General features: G+C 41.1%; 1 protein-coding gene across 3 annotated transcripts; it reads right to left on the bottom strand.

The window, feature by feature from the left end:
* Positions 1 to 356: 356 nt before the first annotated feature.
* Positions 357 to 25522, bottom strand: LOC118206509 (nuclear receptor subfamily 5 group A member 2-like). Of its 3 annotated transcripts, XM_035379296.1 has the most exons (8): positions 25497 to 25519; positions 25344 to 25385; positions 21833 to 21951; positions 21487 to 21628; positions 19283 to 19938; positions 11051 to 11170; positions 9905 to 10052; positions 357 to 2756 (listed from the first exon to the last, which is right to left on the bottom strand). In XM_035379296.1, exons 2-8 carry the CDS (start codon positions 25366 to 25368, stop codon positions 2503 to 2505), a joined length of 1464 nt encoding a protein of 487 aa, XP_035235187.1. In that variant the 5' UTR covers positions 25369 to 25385; positions 25497 to 25519; the 3' UTR covers positions 357 to 2502. The 3 variants fall into 3 exon arrangements, with proteins under 3 accessions (XP_035235187.1, XP_035235186.1, XP_035235188.1); XM_035379295.1 differs by having other exon boundaries at positions 25344 to 25522; XM_035379297.1 differs by lacking the exons at positions 25344 to 25385; positions 25497 to 25519 and adding an exon at positions 22831 to 23261.

Raw genomic sequence — 25522 nt, 5'->3', positions numbered from 1 at the left:
TTTAAATCCCCTCTCCTGCTCTGCAGTGCATCCTCTTTCCCTTGTTCTGTGCCTTCTGTACATGGCTGTTGAGTTTGAGTTGGTTATTATTTTAGACCTATTCTGTATTTCTTCACTAAAAAAAAAGGTTATTCTTCATGACCCACCATTGTCTGCACAGTGAGAGGGACTTTTGTGCTGTAAGGACAGCATTTAATTGAATCCTTCAGTGTAAAAATCAATCTAGAATATATTTCATTTATCCTTATTCAAGTATAGGACTGCACAAGATTTGTATCATGTCTTTTCCACCTCCTTCTTTAGCGTTTGCCCATATAGTGGCATTTCAACAAAAGAATTTAGTAGAAAAAAATCGGTCTGATTGTCAAATATTTATTACAAAATCCCCTTTCTCCCTAGCTACAAGTACACCATTGAAAATGCGCGATTAATGTGACCAAATTATATGTGCAACACATGGCTTTTTCTTCTCATTTGTTGCCTGGCTATAAAAGGATCTAAGCATGAGCACTCAATTCCTCAACCTTTCCCTGATCCTTGGTGACAGACCAGGATCCATACTCCTATACAGTAAATGAGACCTATTCAAAGTTAAATGGCTGACTTGTGTTTTTCTTCTTCTTTTCCTGTCCACGCATGGGCGGGGATCAGGGTTGCCGTGGGTCTGCGATGTCTCTCTGTGCTCAAGCCTCTCCTACACTCTCCGTCTGGCCGGAGAAATGTTGCTGCCAAAGATGGCTTCCTGCTTCTCTCCCCCACATATCCAAGCTCTGAATGCCTAAGAAAAGCTGCTCTATCTCTCTCTCTCCCCCTCTCTCTCTTATTCTCTCTTTCTCTTTCATTCTCACTATCTCTGAACTCCTGCCTTTACCCTCTCCTTCACCACTGACATCCCCACGGTGGTATCCTGTTATTCCTGTGAAAATGTGAGGTGGATTGCACATACTGTAACCAGCTGATCAGGATCACAGTCATTTCTATTTTCCATGAAGAGAAATTTGAGAAATTTTCCTGGTTCTTTTTGACTTTGATTAACAGAAACGATCGCAAAGTTAAAGGTATAATTTGCCGTACACTTCCATGACTGGACAGAGCCTTGCTGGGAATAGTGAGAAGGAAACTGCCCTTTATCACCATGATATTTTAGAACTGAAATCTGAGGGGTTTTTCAGATGCTAGCTTTGAATGCCCATTCAGAGAGGATGATTCATTTTCAATTAAATTAAAAATGCATTTTCGGTCAAAAGTTTGTCATTCTTATTCGCTATCTGTTCAATGCTAAACAGAATGACTTATGTACACCATCAGAAGGGCTATGGTTAACTTAAGAATGCAATGGTGAGGCTTTGTGACAAACTGCAACTTTGCATAGTCTTTGACTTTTCTCTTTAGCTTACCGTTTAGACTTACATTTCAAAAATGTATACATCAACAAGGTATGAAAAAATATCCAACATTGCTTGGATACTTGATCCGTACCTTTTCAAAATGGAGCTCACATCTAATTTTCTTTTATTTCCTATAAATACAACATTTGAACAAAAGTACAATCTATGACCTGTCATTGTTAATTACACATCTTCCTAAAATACACTAAGGAAATCTTCAGTGTTTTTTTGTTGTTTTTTTTTTTTGTAATTTTTACTTTCTAGGAACTGAGCTGGATTTGATTTGATTATCTGAGCTCAAACTTTATCTCAATTATTTGTAGTTATATAAATTTTGATGTCTAGATTTGTCTCTTGCTTGATAAAGATTACTCTGTGATTCAGAGGCAAAGTTTTTGTAAAAAGTATGAAGGTTGGAAAAGTAAGACTGAATTCATTTATACAAAGGATTAAATGAAAACATTTAAACATCTCTGTTTCTCTGAAAACAATTTGGGTTAGGTTTCTGTTATAAAGTCCCGAAAGTGAAATAGATTGGATAAGACTTCACAAATCTCACACAAATAACATACAGTACGAATAACATGTGAGTCTGACTCAACTGTTAACAGTCAAACGTGACACAACGCACTCATTTTGAAACACTGCATTAAAAATGACAACTGGTTGAAATACATGTCACATCAGAGCTGGGGTCAAGTGCAAAAATTTCCAAAGGCCAAAGTTTCAATCCCAATTCAGAACTTGGGAATTGAATGTACTCAGAAGGGAAACTGAAATTTGAATAGTCCATAGAAGCAGAAATGATATCCAGAGTGAAGAGAGAGAGAAACTGACCTATACTCTGTTCGAGTTTTAAAAAGGGATAAATGTATCTGGAGCATATGATATTAGTTTACTTTGTACATGTCAATACTTTATACATTTATTAATAAAAGAAAACAAACAAAGAAAAACATGAAACTACAGAGGAGTAAATAAAGGTGTCAGAGCCTCTATCTGCACGTCCCTCCCTGGCTCAGTACGTGGTTCTCTCTCGGGTGGGGTGGGGGGTTGCGGGGTGTGGAGGGGTGTGGAGGGGTGGGCGGTGCTGAGGGGGGCGGATCCCCGGCGCTCACCCGCAGGCCCTCTTGGCGTGCAGCATCTCGATGAGGAGGTTGTTGCAGGGCACCTCCCCGCTCAGGTGCTTGTAGCACAGGTAATCCTCCGCCTGCGAGCTCAGGCTGCGCAGCTCGGGCAGCCGAAGCAGCAGCTGGCCGAACTTGTCCAGGAACTGCGGGTAGCTGCACAGCGTGTACTCCAGCAGGGCGGCGTTCACCTGCTCCTGCACGCTCTCCACAAACTGCTGGTTCTCCAGCAGCTTCACGTCTGTGGGAGGGAAGAGTGAAATGACAACAGTGAACCGAGAGGCCTGGCGGACATAAGTAAAAGTGCCTGACTGATGTCAGTAAAAGTGCCTGACTGATGTCAGTAAAAGTGCCTGATTGATGTCAGTAAAAGTGATACCCAAACAATGCAATGCAGCAGGAGCAAGACCCAAACCTACTAAGTAAATAAGAACATTAAATGCACATGCTACTTTTGTGGGCTGCACTAAAAAAACAAACAAACAAAAAAGAACTCTCTGACTATATACACCCTGCACAGAATACTACACAGTAAAATATTCAGAGTTAAATCAACTCTAAATATACGTATGGTCCCCATTGGAATCATACAGTACATATTGGTATAAGAATTATAATGAAAACAAACAATATACATTTTCTCTTCAACTTCAGCTTACTGAAACTACATAAGCTACCATAATGCATTCTGATCCTTCTTGTCAACAACAACAAAAAGTCAGGCATTGCATTCTGGAAAAATGAGGCAGCAGGGAAGAGAAAAGAATGAATAACTGCCTCTTGCAATATTTTTGATGTTGCCATTGTTTGAAAAGGGCTTGACAAACCTAGGAGAATTACGCACAAATACCAGTGCAAACAGCGTCACTATAACAAAAACCTACAATTTACATTGATCAAAACTGGTCTTTAATATTAACAATAAACTGTATTAGATACTGTCATTCTTAAACGATTCCAGGTCTATGCTTGTGAATTTTATGTTTTGAACGGCAGAATTAAGCTACAATTCAAATTTCAGTATTATTATAGATAAAAGCATTGTGTTCAGACATTTCTAGATTGTGCAATGTAAAAATATCTTTGAAAAAGGGCACTTCAAGTTAAGTGAATTCTGTAGATAGATATCTTCATACAAATCTGAGTAAATCATATGGTAGCATTTTACAACATACAGTGATACTGTCAGCATGGCTTGGGCATTTACAACCACAAATAATTATGAAACCAGCTTGATAGCTTTGCTATAATATCCCATTGACAATCAATACATTTAGCAGTCCATTTGGTGTACAGCCACACTAAATGAAGTGACAGTGAATTAAGAAATTAGACAGAGCATGTGTCTCAACAGATATGTCCCAGTAGAACGGTAGCCATACACAGGGATGTGAAACGAGCCAGGACCAGCACAGCGTCATAACACGCTAACTGCTCCTACTCATGATATTCGTGCAACGAGAAAAAACCACAGGCTTAAACAGAATGCTACATGGTAAATGGACTGCATTTAGATAGCGCTTTTATCCAAAGAGCTTTACAATTGATGCCTCTCCTTCACCCATTCACATTCACACACCAACGGTACAAGGCTGCCATGCAAGGTACCAATCAGCTCATTGGGAGCAATTAGGGTTAGGTGTCCTGCTCAGGGACACTTCGACACGCCCAGGGCGGGGGATCGAACCAGCAACCCTCCGACTGCCAGACAGCCGCACAGCTAGCTGGTCACTATGATTAAAAACGATCAAAATCATGCTATGCAGTCATTTTAAATACAGACTGATTCATATACATCCATGCAATGCATTCTTTCAGTTAGCAGATGCTGTTATACAGAATGATTTACAAGGACGTAGAGCAAAAGTGCACCATCAAAGCTACGAGAGCACTAGACCTGACTAATAACATTCCCGACATAGTGAGTGTTAGCACAACATCAATAAAACACTAAATATAAGACAACTTATGCTGACCTACAACCATAATACATGGTGTGAGTAATACACCATAAAAACGTAATACACAATAATACTCCATTCACACGGCAGTGCGTAGGTCATCCCCCGATGGACACCCTGAGATTGCCTTGCCTTCATCTGACTGAGTCTTGACTCCCACATAAAACCAGTTATATTCAATGAGGATACACACACCCAGTGTATACACACTCACACACATGCGCGCGCATACAGACACACATACAAACACATACACACACCCAATCAAACATACTCACACACACACACACAAGCATACACAAACACACACACACCTACACACACAATAAGGTAGCCATACGACAAGGTAGCAAAATCTCTCACTGCAGCAATATCTGGAGGATTGAGGTTAAACCAGTAGTGCCTCTTGTAATATCAGCTGTCTCACGTAAACATGACAGTGACATGCACATACTGCCATTTTGGAATAGTGGTCCAATGACACAGCTGTAATTGTTCTAGAGTCTTTATGGGTCACAGATCAGCCACTGGTGTTGTACCTTTGAGAAAGGCAATAATCTCTTCCAGCATCATATTTCAGTAAAAACTGTAAGCAGGTCTGGGAATTTCTGCTAAAACTACAACAAATGATGTTTAGGTATAGCCTTAGCTCCGCGTCTTTAGGGTACAGCATGTCTTCAGTAGGACTCCAACGCTTCAGCCAGGCAAAAATGTATCTACCCAACAAAGAGATAATGTGAAAAGAATCCTCTGATTCTCTTGAGGACAAAGAAAAATACAAACATCTTGCCTCCATTATCATTCTACTGTTGAAGGATTTCACTTATTCGCTAAGAAGCGAGGCTTGCGCAGAATGGAATTTGCAGCATTTGGAGAAAAGGTTTGAGCTTAGAGGAATTCAGTCACCATAAAACCTCCACTATGTGGTATGCACTAACTCCAAACTAGAATTTCTCAGTGACTCAGTACCAAACACTGTGGACCCAAGGGGACCAGTAGTTTTTGCATTGCATTTTTTGCATTTTATTTTATTTTTTGTAATCTAAGAAAATTTTATTACCAAAAAGAAATCATATTAACAGTAGCGATATGGACTCACACAGCTTTATGTATCTTCCTTAGACTAAATCTCTACATATTAATATGCATGAATGTGTGTGCGTGTATGTGTGTGTGTGTGTGTGTGTGTGTGAACCTCCGTGTGTAAGACAGGGTGTGCATTTGGGTGAAGAGCAAGCACGATAGCAATATGTTTGAGTTCTGCTCTATAGCAGTGTGACAATAGCCGCCTCTCACTAATGGATTGCTTTTAAACATCAGCTGAGTCTGGCAGGAGAGGCATTCACACATTAATTAAATATTTTGAATAATCTTTTCAGTGCTGCTTTGGGGTGAAAGAAAATTGCCCTGATAAACCTGACTCCATTGATCGAGAAATAAGATAGAGAGAGAGCGAGAGAGCGAGAGAGAGTGACAGAGTGTGTGTGTGTGTGTGTGTGTATGGGGAGGGTGTGCATCTGTGTATGTGTGTTGTGAGACAGACAGGAGAAACGGCAAATATTCTTTACTTTAACAAGCATTCTCATTATTTAAACTGCCTTTTGTTCACTGCTGGCTGGCACTAAATTGCAATCGCTTAAGGGAATGTGGGCGATGAAAGCCTATTTTTCCGGCAAAAGCAGCAGATACTGCATGAATGTTAGTTGGGAAATCAACTGATAGGCCAAATCATTAAGCCTCTATTGAGCATCACTACACAACAAAGGAAATGGATGCTGTCTTTGTAGACGGTGCCTTTTCAGAGGGCCCAAATTTTAATTAATTACATTTACCTGTTGAGAGCAGGAATCTATTTAGACAATAATTGATTCCTTCTAAATAAACAAATATCTGAGCCATTGATGTGACACTGCTTTTTGGTGACCACTTAATTTAATTGATTTGTCCAAAAAAATCATTTATGAAGACATAAATGCCTTACTCACAATAACCATACTCAACTCATGTATCGTGCTTAAATGAAATGAAACACAACAATTTCATGCCATTATTTGACATCCTGAGCTTTTCAAAGAAAGGGAACAACATTGTTGATGGAAGATCATTCAGGCTAATCCATAATTGTTTTGGCTAACAGACAAATCCACAACCAATTTTTAATAAAAATGTACTTGTGTACTTCAGTACACTGATGAAAACATGCAAAAAAAGAAAACCAGAAACTTAGGGCATTTTTGCAAGAACAGAAATGAAAACTGAAACAAAATCAACATTACAGTTCCTGAGGAAAAACGCTGTCAAAACTTAGGCAACCGTTAACGTATTCCTTATTAAATATGAAAATCTTCCATTTGCAGCCGCCAAATTATGGGCAAGCTTCATCTTTCTAAGTGATTTTAACCAATCGCAGGTGTGAAATGTTGGAAGTTGTGGATGACATCTCTGTTGTCAGGGGACTTAGAAGTTTGAGGGGAGACATATTATTTATATTTTGTCGGTACAAATATTATTGAATGATCAAGCTGTAAGCCTATAGTTCATTACGGGAAACTTAAAAGTGCAGTATGTAAGTTTTTTTTAGAACAGTTTTGTTTCCTTCACATCCCAACGGACATCAATAAATTATAGGGCTCTAGGAAAAATAAACCTATGCTGTTTAAGCAAATTGCACACTCCAGTTCCAGCTGCGTTTAGTAATGTTCATCTAACCAACGTTTTGCCCATAACTTTGTCTGTCACATACAAGCAAAAACACTGGTGTCTGCCTTTATTGACTGTCGTTAGCCCATAGCTGTAAATAAATATATTTACTTTACTTTTCAATGCTCTTGTCCTCTCTACAGTGCTAAGATGCCAGGTGTGCATGCATGTGTTTGGAGGGTGGGGCTTTGGAAGAACAGCTTATGCAGCATTCCAACTCGGAAAGTCGGAATTTCCAACCTCCTACAAGGAAAAGTGCAATGGAACGCCACTTGATGCTGGAGTTCGAACTCGGAAATTCAGGCGAAATTCAACAACCCCAACTTCAGCGAGAGGCGTCATATGAGGTCACACGAACATGGCGGCATGCATGGCCAACTACACTGTTAATGGTAAACAATCGTCTCTAGACTATTTTAAGCTACTAAAATAGACCGTCGAGTAACATTTCCTACATGGCATGACAGGTGTGTAACAACACGGTTAAACATCAACTTCTCTGGTTTAGCCATTTTGCTTAAACGCCATCTTTCGGAGCTACAGTCACTGGAGCGCTTTGTGGTCGGAAGTAAGAAAAATCAGGTTTTTGATTTTTGACATCTGACTTTGTCTGGAACGCAGTATAAGGGGAGGGGTTGGAATGGGTTTTTTTTTTTTTCTTCAAAATCTATCTCTCTCCAAACTTACATACTGAACCCTTCAGTTTCAGTTTCAGTAGAGAAAGGTCAGCTTGTGAAGTTAGATATTTATAAGAAAGCATTGGTACAAATATCAATGAATGATCAAGCTTTAACATTTGTTATTGATAAGCAAACATCGATACACAAATGATCAAGTTGCAGCGTAGTTTCTAGGATGATAAAAACATATTTTTCTCTTTGACACTTATTTAGGGCAGGCTACATCATGTTTCCCTGCGTGGTGAGGCCACTGCAAGCATTTTTCATTTCCCAAGATGAACTTCCAGATTGCTAGACAGTTTGATTTGGCAAGATCATCTGGCTTTCTGGACACGATGGACCGGTATCATCCAAGTAGGTCAGCAAAGCATGAATTGAAGAAACAGAGCAGCTATGCAGAAGGTAGCATAACCCTGCATCAGCTGTTTTTATTTATTTATTTATTTATTTATTTATTTTAGTTGCTGCTGCCACCTGCGAAAGCTACCAGCGACACCACTTCTGCTAGATTGCCAACTAGTAGACCAACACAAACCACAATGGTAAAGCAATGACTTATTGATGGCTGAGTCGGACCTGTCAGGAAGCTGTAATTTGAGGATAGCCCATAGAGTGTATAGAGGAATTGGAGGAAGCAGGAGGAGCCAGAAGTTGTGGAAACCAATATGGTGTCCAATACACCACAACCCCCAATTTCCCCATGGAGTATCAAGGAGAAACTCCGGCCCTTTTCTATCAAAGTAAGGTGTTTACAGTTATATTGTCAATCCAGGCATAGCCAAAATACATATAAAAACAAGAATCAATGCGTGATTTTACTTGACACAATTTGATAACAAAGTGGAGTTTTTTTACCCATTGTACATCAATAGTAGAATAGTGGCCAGCATAAGCCTCAACATATGAGTCTGATTACTGAAACGCCTACAGTTGATGAATAGCCTACAAGGAGCACAACTGTAAAACTGTTTGAACTTTCATGGTTACTGAACTGTTTATGGGTAACTGAACTGTGTATGGACCACAGAACTGCATCGAACTAGCACTGCTCAGTGTTGATGAGCGCAGGCGAGATGCTCTCGCAGCTGAAGTAAACATAACCAATTCTCTTATTTATTTTATTTATTTATTTATTTAGTTTATTTAAACAGGGACAGTGTACAAAGAACATTAACCTTATATAAAACAAGGAAAGATGTAATGTACCGGGTTATAGCAATTTGCTAAACTTGACAAGAGAATCCCTCAAAAGAACCATCTGGAATGAGTGGACAGCTACACAAACGTTACTGGCATTCCATTATCTTATGTAACCAGGTAGTTCATTATAATGCAGTAAATGGTATCTATTTTTATTTGTTTGCAAAAAGATCCCATCCAAACATCTCAGATACAAATAGCTAGCTAGCTAGCTGCTATGACATTGTGCTGTCACGGTCTGGAAGCCGTTTTTATTTACCTAGCTCAGGTGTTAAGTTTTATATATAACTACATAGCTAGCTACCTCAAACAACACAGATTAATGCATTGCTGCCAGCTAATTAGGTGAATGGTAAGCAGTATGTTTTCGTATACTATTCCCTTTGATGCAGTTACACTAAGTATATTCTGAGTTACATTTTCATGGAGCTACACCATCATGCAAGTTCAGGGCTCCACTTGAGTGAAACTGAAATAAACCGATTTTGGAGGAGCTTATGCAGTAACTTAGGACTACTTGTAGCGACCATGGTAGCCTATAGTTAGCGTGTTCATGATCACAAAGAAGAGGGATTCAGTCCACTGGATCGGCATAACATTGTAACATTGACAGTAAGTAAACCTTCTGGTGATATTGCTATTTTTCTGAAACAATTATGTGGTATTATGCTAAATATAGCCTACAAAACTATAATTAGCTAACAGCAATATAAGAAGATGGATTGATTAACCACTTTATTGGCTTGGCTCACTCAAGTGTACACCAGCAGCAAACCACTGAATTTACAGCTTTTAGGTTACAAGCCCAGCCCCTTGACTACTACACCCAGCTGAAGCAGAGCACTCACCTGGGTTAAAAAGGATGAGGAATTTGAAGCAGGCAATCTCCCTTCTGTCCACCTGCAGGGACTGCAGCTTCCCTACCAGCTCTTGCCCTCTCAGGACCAGGTTGCTCAGAGTGGCTCCAGCTTGGGCTGTGATGGACGCTATCTCGATCTGCCAAGACATTAAATGCATTGAATACACACATAAACATACCCAAGCACACATGCACTCACAAACGCACACAGGCACACTCGCACACGCGCAGACACACGCACACTCACTTACACACATGCAGTCTTCCAGAACATCCAAAGAATGTGTAATTAATTTTTTTCTGCGCTTAAATACAGTACAATTGGGTGTTACACAATTGCTAATTCTCTGAAGGTAAATCAAGATTATTTGGGTTGACCAAGATGAAAAAGTTATGATCCCAGCTATGATCCCAGAACCATTTCTCTGCACTTTTTCATGTTCTGTTCCCCAAAATCCTGTATGAAGAGGCTAAAATGGCATTTGGGAGCTAAAATGGTGCCTCATAACCGAACGAAATCAAAAAAGGAAACATTTTGTATTGTTCGTCCAAAAGCTGTGACTCCATTCCAGACTGCAGATGGACTGGGAATTATCAGACAATTGTTGTTTTTTCCTGCTCTGAAAAACCGACCAAGCATGTGGAAAACAAGGAGAGGTATCTGTAGGGGTCATGGCCAGGGGGAGTGGTACTTCCCAAAAAGTGGACAGCGCAGGCACACGAAGGGGAGGGGCGAGGGGCGGCAGAACATCATGCGCAACATCCGCGCTTCTGTGCCTCTGAGTTCATCTGCCCGCAAGACCCCCTGATGACCTTGCTAAATACTGTTCATAGGACTGCCTCATTTACTGCCCAATGAGCCTATTGTATCTTATTATAATAATAAGATAAAAAAATAAGTCCAATGAGAAAGTTTGATTTAATTTGTTTTAGAAATATAGTAATGAAGGGCCAAAATATATGGCTGGGATTTGACATTCACTTCCCTCCCTATGTGATAATGAAAAAGATGATCATCAAAAAGATATAACAAACATTATGGGAACTTTGGTGAGAATAAAGTCTGATATGTGATCGACATGGAATGTATTACAGAGGGTCAGGCTGGATTTAATCATTCGGGCTTCAAACTCACTTCCTGCCCGGTGACCAGGAGCAGACTGCCGTCTTTGCCGTGCTGCACCTGTCTGAAGATGTGATCCAGCACAAGCAGCTCACTCCAGCAGTTATGCAGGAGCTTCATCTGGTCTCCCACCTGTCATAAAGAGAAACAGTCTGATTTAATCAGCACTGAGTAGGAAAGAGAGACCACATCATGGAGACAGAAGGGGGGAAAGACCATTTATGGAAACAGGGATCCCACAAAGTTCAAATCCCTACCCACTGCTGACCCACCAGACAGTGGTGAAAGGCACCTCTCTGCTCCCATTGGTTTACACCCTGACTGTAAAATGCAGGAGGCTGCACTTGTTAGCAAACCAAAAAGCAATGCGTTTGCATTTTGCCTTTGCTTCCTTTTCTCCAGGGCCATAGTGAAAGTGCATGTACATTTATGTTGGGAGCTTATGTAGATACTATATGTTTGAGAACTCTTGGTGCAATTACAAATTAATATATTTGCGTTATGCTATTATCAATATATTATTGTAAATGCACATCAGTTAAAGACTTGTTTATACCTATAAGAAACCTGCACGCCATCCAGAGTTGATGTCAATTTAATTACAAATCTGTCAATCAAAGAAATTGAAATCCAATTTGTGAATTGAAACTTCAATGGAAAAATGGCCATCATACCCTGATATCCTGCTCTCCGTATAACCAATAAATGAGGCGTCAGGTTTCACTTTCATAAATGCAATAATAGAAAAACACTGTTTTGTTTACTCTTCGTTACGTATTACAATGGTTTGCTTCCAGGTTATTACAGTTGGTCAGAATAAATCCTTTATCGGTGTTAATTCGTTTCATTCTTTCCTCCTGTTCTCTGTGCAAACCGACTCCTCGCAAGAACAGAAGAATGAAACATCTGAGTCTTGCGAGAGAAAAGAGACGACATAAAAGGCTCTGAAGCAACGGTGCCACGGCGCGACATTGTTCAGCAGCGGCAAACTCCGCCGCCGGCTTGCCTCGTGATGTCAACGACTGTGGAGAACGTCCCCAAAAATGTTCCAGACAAAAAAAAATCCACTGCTAATACGAATGATCATTTTAATCTCTGTCACCGCGGAGAAAATGCATCGCCGCGCGTACCTTAACGGTCGCCTACGCGTGACAATAACGGCGAGCGGAGCGCCGCTCCCTTTGTTGCAGCCCACGGTTGCCATGGCAGATTAAACTGCGCGATGCTCCCTGCAACCTTGTGCGCCACAATAACAGCGCAGGCCGTTCGCCGTGCAGCACAGCGCCCGCTGTTCACCGCCAGCGACATCGATGACCTCCAGAGACGCACAGTATCACAGGCGGGCTCTGAAGATGGGGTTAACCTGAGTTCATTTTAATGCAACGCTGCTGAACACGAGCATGCCACAGAAATATGCAAGACTCTTGTATTCAGGCACATTTCAATTATTCTCACATTAGCATATGTAGAAGACAGCTTTTATGGTTTAAATGATTTCCCTCTTTGCATTGTTCATTGTCGGCGCTCATTGCTGCAACCTCCGCTATCGCTTCGTCACTGCGCAGACGAGCACGTGCCGTCCTCTGAGGCACGTGATGTCAGCTGACACCTCTTATCAGCAAAATGCAGTGTTATTCGTGTACAGATACATTTTGTTTCGGTCATTGAGTTGCTCCCTTAGGCACACAGCAGTACCGTTAATTTACCACTAGGTGGCAAAAAGTGCCAGTAAAGTAGCCCCGCCACCTGAACAGTGCCTGTTCAGTTCTTGTTTAAGATGCATCCAGACGTATGTGGATTAGATACAGATTTGATGCATAACAACATGCTGCAGCGGTGGACATTTATGACTGTCAACAGGTCAGCATTCTCAACTAACTGCTTATGACACCTAAACCAGCAGTGAGGGAGTACAGCAGGTTTCTTCAGCCCTCTGGCACAGCATACTGAGGGAGTGCTGGTCCGAAATCCTGTAGTTCGCTTGCTTATCTGGGAGCTTGACTGTTTGGAAATGCCTGAATTGTGAGCCGAGCCTGGATGACAAGCCACACTGATTTTGGGTAACAGAGTTTTAATTTTTTCCGTCTTTATCAGTGTTTGCCTCTCACACAGGTGGGTACTGCAAAGAACACAGCAGCCATTGTGTGCCTTTCCAGTAAAACGCGAAAGCACACTCCCTCTGACCAGGCCTGACAGACAGTGGGAGCGATACATTGTTACCCACACTCCCCTGGGCTAGCCAGCACAGCTACAGACTGCCAGAGATGAACACCTGCCTTTCAGCAGAGTTGCTTGGTAAAGAATAAATGCTATTTGGCATACAATTGGTCTGGTATCATGGCAAATTTCTTCTTGAAAAGCTGTCTTGACCTGACAAAAGATCCATTCGGATCACAATGAAAACATTTGTTTTGGGTGCATCAATTGTGAGTGCAGTGCACTATTCTTCTTTATAACAAAAGCTTTGCAACTATGTTAGTACTGATGCCAAAGCACTGGAAGGAAATCTCTTTAGTATATTTTTCCTATGGTTTGACCTTATTTGGCAGAGTCGCAACACATTCTGTACATACAGGCTCGATCAGCCATAGTTTCGTCCAATCCATTTCAAACTCCAGTGATGTCACTTCCAGCCCTCTGCACTCATGTTGTGCTGTGGATCAACTGTTCCTCTCAGACACACAAAGATGGTGGGAGATAAACGAAGACGTACCCGGAGCAGGAGCCGTAAGAAAACCGAGGAAGACGAGGGGAAAGAGGAGAGGAGGCTCCGCGCTCCCCGATCCTGAATCCCCTGTCCTCAGAGGAGCCTCTGGAGCAGGTGGCCGCGTGACACCCTCATCAGGCCATATTTACGAGCGCCGGGGGTGACCTCTCCCACCTCCTCACCTCTCCCAGTCCTCCGCCCACCCTCCGTCCCTCTCCTCTCCCATTAAAGCGGCGGCGGGGCGCGCGGCCGCCCTTCTCCCCGCAGCGCTCCATATTACTCCGAGCCGAAGGCCAACGCCGTCAGTAACTCTGCGGCGGGTGACACGGGAGAGCGGGTTCCGCCGCCTCCTAATGGCGTCGTCCGCGGCCCGGCGACTCGTTTATCAGCCGGGCTGCTGACAGAATTACTGTACCTTAAATGAAACCATATATCTGCCCCGCAGGGGAGTCCAATCTCTCTCTCCCCCCCCGGGCGGGTACGAGGCAAAGGCACCCACTTCTTGACTTCTTGATCTCGCCTGCCGGGGGGTCGTGAGAGGAAGCTAAAAGGACTAAAAGTGACCTACCGGCGCACACAGTCAGAGTCACAAGCGCGCACATACATGTACACACGTGCGCGCACACGCACACAGACACGCATACTGACTTCCAGTACATATGCAGAATCACTTACTATGTTTTCTCACGCGCTGTAAATGTGTCTCAAGGGAAAAAGCTAATCCTTCCACCAAGCTAGATTTCTTTCTCGGTTCGCATCACACTTTGCTCTTTCTCAGCAATATATCACAATTTAATTAATACTGCAGACTGTCCAAAGGCAACAAATCTGTCTAATGTGCGAACAGGGAATCAACTGGGGGCAACTGTACAGTATGTAGTGTGGTTACTGGTTCATTAAATGGTAACACCCTACACAACTTTCATAAATGTGCAGTCTGTCTCGCAGTTGCTATGGTTTCATATCTTACAAGAATCATAAATATTATATTTAAGTCTATGGCTATGAACATGTCATGTAATGCAACACTAAGCTTATGATCTCATTTTCATTTGCAATAATTTATTCATTAACTAAACGCTGTGGGGAAAAAAAACCCTTCATAAGCTTATGGTCTGATTATGCCCTTAGACATTTAACTTCTACTGATTTCAAACTTCGAAACTGGCAGATTGTCCCCCTATAAGGATACATTGAGGTGCCCAGTATTCCATTAGGGCACCTAAAACTAGTGAGGGGAGAGAGCTTCCATGAACCCATTACAGGTGGCACTACAACAAGTTGTCGGTCTGTGAGTTGTTTGAACAAACAAAAAGGTTTTTCTCTCCAGAGCAAAGTTCACCGATTGGCTCAAATCAGAGTCACTGATAGCAAAAAGAAACTCCCCATTTTTTGTTTCATGAAACCTCACTATCCTATCACTTGAATAAACCTGCCAAAATAAAAATAAAAAATGTACCAATAAGCATATCTGTAAAAAATAAGTAAGATGGACAGAACACATAAGCAAATACATGTTGATGAAAAAATATCACACACAGTGTAAATATTAAAAGAAATTTTTTTAAAGATGTATGTTTACATTTAGTTATTTTTCATACCTTTATATGTTAGTTAATTCTCATTTTTTCTCTTGAGATTTTAAACATGTATACATGTGTGAGTGTAAAAGTCTACACACACAGAGCGGGAGATAATCATATTGACATTCACATGCACAAAAAAAATCTATTTGTAAATACTGACCCAAGTTGTTACGGTACATTAAAAATTGCAGCTTATTTATTAATTTGGCAGATGCTTTTGTCCAGATACTTCTAAGGCCAATATGGAAGCTGTTCTGGTAGCATAACTGGAATGCTTTACTAGTTTAAGAGTGTGATACAGCTGTTGCACCTGTAGTGAGACAGCAGTATCTTTTATGGAAAGGACAAGGATGAAGCCACAAGATACACAGTGGCTAGTGAGCTCCGCCAGGCATGAAGATCTATTGTCACGACCTACAACACATGATTACCTCTTAAGAATAGAGTACGTGACAAAGTTTTCTTCAGAAAACACCCACAAAATATCTGCTTGATTTTTCCATTTGTTTCTCTGGCAAAAGAGCTTGCAGCATATTCTGTTCTTACATTCCAAAATCTCTGATGACTGAAAGCTTATTGGCAATATCCTCCACTGCTACTGAGCTACTGCAGACCCCTGTGGTATCAGATCAATGCTGGGGTCCGCTGGGGAAGAGGACGCTACAATCGGCCCCTGGCATCAGCTCTCTTCTTCTGTACCCTGTGTGTAGTGCTAAACCAAAAAATGGGGGGGAGGGGGGGGCAAAAGATGGCCCATTCCACAACAGACAGAAATTCAGTAGAACAGCCTAAAACTATTTTTCCATTAATTTTCTTCTCCTTTGCACTCAACAGTAATGGTAAAATACAATAGATGGGTACTCATGAGTTTACATTCCTGTCTTATCCACTGGATGGAATGTAATTAGTGGGGGGGGAGGGGGTTCAGGGGAGTCTTTCTTGGCAACCAGTTCATCTTTGTTCTCTCTCTGCACATAAATTCTGTCAGAGGTTTCATAATGGCTTGTGAGCGAACACTAACATTTCAATGTCACCAACGGGCACAAAACAGCTGACACGTAGATCTGAGAGTGAAAATAGCAATTTTCACCTTTGTACATATACGTTGCCCTTCTACGCACATTGCAAAAAATGGTTTGTGCTATTTGATAAGAGCTGTAGCTGGGCTTATTCTCTACTGAATTTTCTGTCATGGAAAACAATTTCAGGGTTCAAATTATAAATAGAACTGTTGCCAGTAAGGTAAGAAAACCGCTATTTATTGACACAGGACAAGTACTGTAGAAAAGAAGGAAGGAAGTTCATTTCACACGATCAAGTCCTGCACCGCCTGTGGTATAACACATAAAGCAACAAAGATACAGCAATCAGCATTTAGCATACAACTTCTGGCCTCAGAGAAAGCTGGGTGAAATTATGCCACTAATTAAAAAAAATAATCATCAGCTATAATTTCAAATAAACAGACTTTTCCGAATAGTGTACATTTCAAACAAGCGAGAAGGGGAGGAAAAAGGGGCTTCAAATTCAACCCAGATATTAATTTGTCATTGTATTTTTTTTTTGTTGGCCTTATCATAAAAACAATGACCCCCATTGTGCTGTCTATCAGATCAGCCCCCTGCTCAGAAAGAAGTGAGCGCCTCTATCTCTCCGCATTCTGCGTCAGGAGAACACAGGCTGGGTCAGCTTCCTCTGACCCTGGTTTAGGCTCAAGTGCTTTATTTTAGGATGGCCAGAGCCTTGCCAAGCCAACTCCATAACTCTGAGCCTTGACAACCCACACGGATTGAGCCCACAACAGTTTTAAATCATTCCCAAGACAGCATCTCACAGCATCCAAAATGAGCGCAGGTGTACTTTTCAGCAGACAAGGGGCCTCGGTTTCTCACGGAAGCCGTACGCCTGGTTCCCCAGCGGAAGTGCGGCACCCACGCACAACTCAGCGGCCAAACGGGGCACTCGTACAGCCCGCCCGATTGCCCCGAGGAGTGGGCGCAGGTCAGGTTTGGACAGTTACTACGACGGCTCCACCACGCCACCCACCACCACAAACAAACTCACAACAGCACTCTTTGACCTCTCTTCACACCAGACAGCGCTCGTACGCCCCTATATGATAGTATTGATTTTCTCTTTTTACCTCTAAAGGCAGAAGATGGAATTCAGCCAGGGCCATAACTCCTACGGTGTGGCACATTTCAATTACATCTTTCACTTGACACCACGGTCTGCACTGCTAGTTATCTCTTGATCCGACGGCGAGGCCTCTTAAATCATCGCCCAAAAGGAGACGGTCCAGGTTATGGTGTCACTTCAACCGCGCCCCCCATTTTTCCAGGGTCTCATCCAGGAGCCCCCTGACAAACCTCCGGTGGCATACAGCCTCAGATAAAAAAATACCACTGATGCTTAAAACATCCCCCAGAACACCTCAGGGAGCGAATGTCTGCCATCTTATGACTGCGGTTCTGCTCTGTTAAATTCTTCTCAATGTCAGTAATCTCAGTAAATGTCATCTTTTCAGGGAAATGGAGAGGTGCATTTTACGGCATTGACACCGCTGTATAATGTGACTATAACGTATCATTTCGCGGGCATTTACTCTATCAGATATTCTGAAGAGGACTGTGAGAACGCAGCTCTCACTTGAACACACTACGTCACAAACTATTCCCTTGCCCAGTTTTCTGAATGGAAAAACACGATACATCAAGATGACATTCGCTTATCATCATATGTTCCAGAAACATGGTCAAGTCATGCTTGTAAAGATCACTGGTAAGATGTCCTCATAGCGCTGTGAATTATCAAACTGACTTTTAGCCTGTGAAAGAAGTCACTTCCTGTGTGTGTGTGTAGTCCCAGGCTCTGGCAGAGAGAGAGAGTCAGAGAGAGAGAGGGAGGGAGAGAGAGAGAGAGAGAGAGGGAGCACTGCCCCGGGTGAAGGCGAGGGGAAGAGTAAATCTTCCCTTTTGACGTGAAGGGAAAATCGGTGCGAGTCTGCAGTCCACGCCGGGTTATCACAGAGCTAATGCCACTCTCCGCAGCGCCAACCGCGAGCCGCCAGCGCTGTTTCCTCCTGGCTGACAGCGCAGGTGGTTGCACCTTGTCGGGAGGACGCACAGTAGCCCTTACGTTCGCGCTCGCCTCTCTGAGCAAGAACGGCGAGGCCCGCTTTCTGTGCTGAGTGTGCACCCCATTCGCGACCGCGGTAGCAAGACTGCGAGCACCGGGATGGAGCTCCTCCAGAGCCGGAGGCAATAGGGATTTCATTAGCACTTTCTCGATTCATGAGGTGCTTCTGCACTCACTCAAGGTAACGCCTGTCATTCCCCGCTCCGGTTTGTCAGTGATCTACGTCCTGCCGAGGGAAGCCGATGTGGCCTTTCAGTTATGTCCGCTTGGAGGGTACCTGCGCCCTCGGACCCTTGCCTGTCCATCACACACCACCACGATGGAGAGTAAACACAATCACCGTAATAACAAGATGGCCTTGGTTTATTGTCTCGGAGGACTAATTCCAACAGCAATGACAAATGACAATTAAGAGGAGTGAGAGCTAGATGGAGATAAATGCAGACAAAAATTTTTTAAAGTAATCTTATGGTTGGCCAATCTACAATCTCTAATCTACAATCTACAATCGCCAATGGACAGAGTGATTTTGCTTTATATCTCATTACTTTTATTATTATGTCATGTATCATACGTTTAGGCAAGATGACTTACAGCACATAAATTGAGTGCACCCAGCACCTCCTGCAAGTCGATGTCCTCAATAATCCATTTTATTGAGAGTAAGGTCTTTTTTGAAGATCTCCCATTATACACCACCCAGGGTTAGCTATTCTGAGCTGCTACGTTTTGCTACACTGTAAACCAAAAAAGAACCCTTCAAATCATAAGCTGACTTAATAAACTGAGTAAATTAGGCGTAAGGAGGCCTACCTTGAGCTCTTTGAAGAAGATGCAGCTCCGGGCCCACTCCACGATGGAGAAGAGCGTCTGGTCGGCCATGCGGCACATGAGGCCAAAAGTGTTGAGTTTCTCGTGCTTGGCACGGCTGCTCTGCTCCTGCTGCAGGTACGCCAGGATCTTGTTCTGCACCTGCAGCTCGTCCGGGTCGCATCGAAGGAACTCCAGCACCAGCTGAGGCACACTGGGGGGCTGCGGGGACCCCTGCAGGTAGGCGTCCGGGTACGGGTACCCCGCCAGAGACTCGGGCGAGCTTGTGTAGTGGTCGGGGTACTCGGACTTGATGGCCCGGCTGGGGAAAGGGGCGTACTGGTACTGGCCGGCCAGGGGGCCGTGGCTCTGCACGGTCAAGCCGAGCGACGGGGGTCCGTAGGGGCTGCGCTCGTAGTCTGTGGGGGTGATGGAGGCAGGGGTGGACGGCAGAATGCCCTTTGAGCCGGGGTGGAGCCCCTGGAGGCCGCCCGTGAAACCATAGTCAGTCTGAGGTGGGGACACCAGCGGAGGGGTGGCCTCCAGCTTGAAGCCGTTGGCCCGTATCAAAGCCTTCTTCTGCTGCTTCAGCGCTCGATCGCGCTTGTACATGGGGCCAAACTTATTCCTGCCCCCTCTCATGCGGTCAGCGCGGACCGCTGACAAGAAAAGGGAAGACAAAGATGTCAAGACCTTTTTTAAAACAAAGATAACATGGACCTTTTCTGTGTGTCATCCACACTTAAAATGCCATGACGAAAAACTGGGTTACTGCACTGATTCTGTGGATTCTATGTACAATTAATGGATCTTGACAAAATTCATACAATCTTTACTGATCTACAGTTTTTACAATACACATTATTTCAGTTTTAAGAAAAAATAAACTGGGACAAAAAAATGTTTCTGTATTATATAACATATAAAAACATATGAAGCTATTAGCAATCACTACGGTAAACTGTATTTCTTAAGACACCTAAACAGAAATTAATATTCAGCATGAAAATATAGGAACAGTATGAATGAATTTCAATCCCGCCTTGAGACCATAGACCCCCTTCTATTTGTCTGATGCATCTCATTTCTTCCATATTAGACCTAGAAATGCTTTCTGTTCCTTACAATGTTTAAAAAAATCCCTTCACTTTTTGCTATTTCCCTTTCTTATGAGAACCAGAGCTTATTCCCAGAGCTTTATCAGCCAGTCAAGAATGTGTCGTTTCTCTTCAAAAAACAGGTGCTTTTCTGCATCCCAGTCAGTAAAGCGCATACAGTTTATTCCCAAGATACCATCCAACTCAGCTCCAGCTCACTTGGAAGGTTTTTTTTTTTTCAAGAGCCAGAGCCACGGCAACTGGTGGTAAACCGAAATCAATCCTTCCTTCTACTCGGCCACTTATTAGAGTACATTTTTTACATTAATATTCAAACAATGAGTATGCAGTTAATGCTCATATTATCTTCGCGGAATTAACCTTAAACATACGTTCAATTGACACCCTCAGACGAATTTCTGATGCTGACATTGAGTACATAATGTCAAAACAATATTAAAGACCTCTCACAAAACAACTGCCGTTTGTATGAATTTTGTAATTCATAAATTTCGTCACTATTCAATCTTTGATTGTTTTGTACATATATATCGCTACTCAGCACAATGTATTGAACGGCAAAATGTTGATAGCAAGGCTAATTGACAGAGATTCGTAACAACAATGTGATACATTTTTATACTATAAGGATATTATTTTGACGGTCGTTTAAAATTGCGCAAGTAATACAAACTTACTTTAGTAAATGATTCAATATTTTAGTTTCTTCTTGTGCCTTCAGAGAAATGCGTCAAGTTATTCGCTAGAGCGGAATATGTATATTTATACTGACGTTATACATTAATAAGTAATTCATGTCATATATAAGCGTCAATCGTTTCAGTTAGAAGCAACCCCAAATGCCAAACAGAACACGTTAAAATAAAAATAATGTATATAATCAAAAGCGTACCTATTGTAAAAAAACAAAAACGATGATATAGCATGGATTTACAGTATAGGCATAGGCTGATCATCAGCATTGTTTCAGAATAATATAAAGAAAGATAACAGAACACAAAATTGCATTTTTTTTAGAAGACCGATTTTCCGTCTTCTTTTAATTCTGCGTTCCAAACAACGTTATAAAATGATTTCATAACAATTTACCTTCTAGTCTCATTCCAACACTGAGACATTTCTGAAATCGACAAAAGGGACATCTTTTCCTTTGAGTTTTGTCAATTTTACAGTCCTGGTTTTCTGCGCATGTGTATCTCTTATTATTCTGAACGGTTCTCTTGAAAAATCCCTGAATAAAGAGAGAACATTTATATTATACACATAAATAACAATAGCAATAATAACAACAACAACAAGAAGTAATAATACTAATAATAAGAATACTACTACTAATAATAATAATAATAATAATAATAATAATAGTAATAATAATAATAATAATAACAATAATGCTTTATTCCAGATTGCGAAGTAGTCAGCCATTTTAGAATACCTTACAACTCTCACAGGTCAGTAGTCCATAGTGGTACCCAGAAACTTTATCCCCACAAACTGGACACAGCTCTTCCAAATCGTCATCGTATGTGTAGTCCATTACTTTAAGCGGAAGACCTATGAGACAATATGGAATTATAATGTAATAATTTCAACAAATAACCTAATGTTAGATGCGATACACATCCAAAAAAACGAGCTTTGTATGAACGAATTTATAAGACAAAACGTGCTTATTAGCAGGTCAGTCCACCACTGTCTCTAAAAAATATCTGTATGAAAAAGGCACAAGAAAAGCGAAAAAAAACATTTACACTAGATCGAAGACTGAATGTCAAACGTTTCATCAAGAAGCCTCCAATACAGACACCGTGTGAAAAATATATAAAAGCAAATATCAATATCAAAAACAGCTGCGAGAGGGAGAACATATTTAATTACGACTCAAATGTTAATTGAACATCCTACGTTATATGCCAAATTAAATGTAGATTATCACATGGCAACTCTTTGAAAAACATGTGAAATATTACAATCACTGAATCGAGAAACAATTCAAAATTTAATACACGCGTTTCATCCAAAAGGAGAAATAAAGGGAAAAAAAGAATTCATAAACTACAGATAAGAAAATACTTCACATAAGCTAGTCAGCTATTATGTCGAGCTGATTTATATGTTAAAATGACATGTGAAACACATTGTGATCATTCCTATTTTAACCCAATACACAATACATATTCTATCCTCGTTTTGATATGTACTTAATTGTAAAATGAGACCCATATTATTTTACTGAATTACATTTACATGTCTTTAATTACAGCCTATAGTCAGCATTACCCCAGAGCAGAGCAGCACCGTAACACTTTGCGTAAACCAGAACGCACAATGAAAATGAACTAAAACTGCACGTACACATCGGATTCCTTCATATAAAATTAATACAGCAAAAAAATGTTATATGAATTTAAATACGTTTATAATTAGGCCTACCTTGAACGTGTCCCACGTGCAATTCTTGGTTGAAACGTTGATATTCCGTGATTAGTAGCTTATTCTTCAAACAGAAGCGTTCGAATCTAGTGCAGCGTGCGCAATCATTCGTTGTACCTCCAATACACACTTAACGGTTTCAACACTAGCAACCGCTACTCTTCACACCTCTTCCCTTACCTCTTTAATATGCACCCATGTGCGTACCCACGGGCATAAGCACGCCTCCCATTTTCTACCGTACAAATCTCCTATTGGGAGCCACGCCAGAGAGCGACGGGTGAACCATCCTATCTGGAAAAAGAGACACGTATAGCTACGGTGTGCTGCCGTCATTTATTGACCTAGTATTTTTTTGATGGAGAAAGAAACGATCCACCTCATGCCGAAAACACGAGTAATATTGCCTCACCTCCAAAAGGATCTGAAGAGGTCATTATTGTTATTATTATTATTATTATTAGTATTAGTATTATTATTAATGTTTAATTTGGCCTACCTTACCCGCAGATATGACACCTAGGCTACGTGCTGTTTTAATGTGACAGCATTAGCTCAAGTTACTAATCATGTATATAGTATATACTGCTATCTTTATGGTTGACCTAAAAAGTTAGAATCGCGTTTTAAGTGGTGTGATTTAATGGCATAATGTGCATGCTGCTGTTAAGCGATGACTAAAAACGCAGTTACTTCATTGCAGTTTATTCAAGCGCGCACATATTTCGAGTAAATTCAATTACTGGGCAATAGGACGATTTGTCCAGGACACTTCGGTTGTATTTAATATCTAGCCTAAGAATTAAATCATACATAACTTAAGCCAAATCCAGTAAGAATGGTTTTACTCAAGAATTTGTTTAATTTTTCATTGCCCCATAAAGACAAGGCACGAATGCCAAAGAAAATGCATTGGATACACTATCGCAAAGAACACCTAAGATAAGATAAAAAAGAAACCTTATGAATACAAATTAATGCACAGGTTAATCACTGAGACACATAATGGGTTTTCAGAAATATTTACAAACAGCAACAATTTCCAATATTAAAAATGATATGTCTCGTATTTTTTCGTGTTTTCTCGTATTCGCTATAGTACGGAATACCGGTGGCCCATATAATGTATACTGCGCACTTAGCCTATTCTAAAATATTGCCTAATTAATAATTTCAAAAGATTAGAGAATATAGGCCCTATTATGCACATAAAGTGGCATTATGCTGCAGATATCCTAGTCCTTACCGATTGACCCCAATGAACAACATGCAACAATTAATTCCAAATAATAATAACAGCCTCTATATGAAACGTATGAATAGGCTACATATGGGTTAAATATGTTAAATATGTGTTCAATTTTAACCATAAGTAAAGCATTAACAGGCAAATTTGCCAGTTAATGCTTTACTTATCCAATCCGAAATTAGTATAAAAGTACCTGAAAAACTTCCCACCATCAATGTTATTTTATTAATAGTGTATATAAATTCGTGCAATTCCGTGTTCTCTCGTTGTATTCGTGCAGCCGTTTCAAGGTAGAGTGACGTCATGACTGGGATAAAGACTAAAAGTTCAACTGATTTTTAACGTTTGCTAGACTTTTCAATATTGTCTGGCTCCAGATTGCAGGTGAGAGGTAACTAAGCGTTAAATGCTGTGTTTGTATTTTTCCTCTAACATTACGTTATCTGCTGTGTTTTTTTCTTAACGTGGCTTCTGACGTGAATAGCAAGCAACCTACATTACAAAAAACAACACTACTGTCTAATAGAAATTGATTCACTGAATTTAAATTGTTACACAAAAAAACATTATACTAAAAATATGTGCTTTGTCACATTCAGGACATTTCCCTTGTGATTGTTTTGCTTGAGTAAGGGCTACTCAGGTAGACCTTCATTTTTCTGAATGAAGCACATAGCCTATATGATTTCGTGTGCAATATCATTGGGTCTGAGAATGGCTGGTCTCATTATGATTGGGGACTAGGAATAATGGTCCCATTACACTTTAAAAGCACCCCATTTGAAACTCTTGAGTTGAGAAATATGAACTTGCACGAAATATGTGTGAGTACGAGCTACACTCGCACAGTAATGCGTTTTAAGCTAAATTCAAGATGTTGAAAAGTTGTGCAGCTAGCAACTTTTAGCAATCTAACATCAAAAGGCAGCGCATTTGTGAAACGAGAATAACCGATATCATTCTCTAAATTCTAAATTGCATTTTTAATGTGTTACGTTTTCTCACTGTACTATAGGCCTATATGAGTTCGTTTAAAGACGCTGTATTGTTCCCTTAAAATTAATTATTATTTTTTATTGATTTGTTGATTCATCTTCATTTACCACCGGGTATTATTTATGTTTCGATTTATTTGATCGTTTCTTTCTGCTTTCTGCTCGAGTCATGTTTTGGATAGAAAAAATCACTAAATGCCATTGCCAGGAGAGAGGGGAAGAAACGATAAAACAGGTCTTATTATTGGTTAGAAAACAGCTGCACTTACTTCCAAGTTCGTCTTCTTGGATCATGCTGGATTCTGTAGAAGCTACAGAAAGGGACATAATAAAATGAGATGTCCTAGTTCTCTCTTCACCCCACAATAAAATCTAAATGATGAACTCTCGAGAAAATTGTAGTACATATAATAATATTGTACCGGGTCGACCTCAATCCGTGCAGCCT

Source organism: Anguilla anguilla, chromosome 10 (assembly GCF_013347855.1).
Source record: "Anguilla anguilla isolate fAngAng1 chromosome 10, fAngAng1.pri, whole genome shotgun sequence".
In the NCBI taxonomy this organism is placed as follows: domain Eukaryota; kingdom Metazoa; phylum Chordata; class Actinopteri; order Anguilliformes; family Anguillidae; genus Anguilla; species Anguilla anguilla.
The sequence above is the reverse complement of the archived record's forward strand: the minus strand, read 5'-3'. Positions and strand labels throughout refer to the sequence as shown.

Bases quoted from the DNA above. Each gene is read 5' to 3' on its own strand.
- LOC118206509 (XM_035379295.1), bottom strand. From the start codon at position 25,401: ATGTCCCTTTCTGTAGCTTCTACAGAATCCAGCATGATCCAAGAAGAC. The intron at 21,952-25,343 runs GTAAGTGCAGCT...ATTGTCTCATAG, and splicing joins CCAAGAAGACGAACTTGGAA to GTCTTCCGCTTAAAGTAATG. The intron at 11,171-19,282 runs GTAGGCCTCCTT...TCTTTATGACAG, and splicing joins TCTTCTTCAAAGAGCTCAAG to GTGGGAGACCAGATGAAGCT.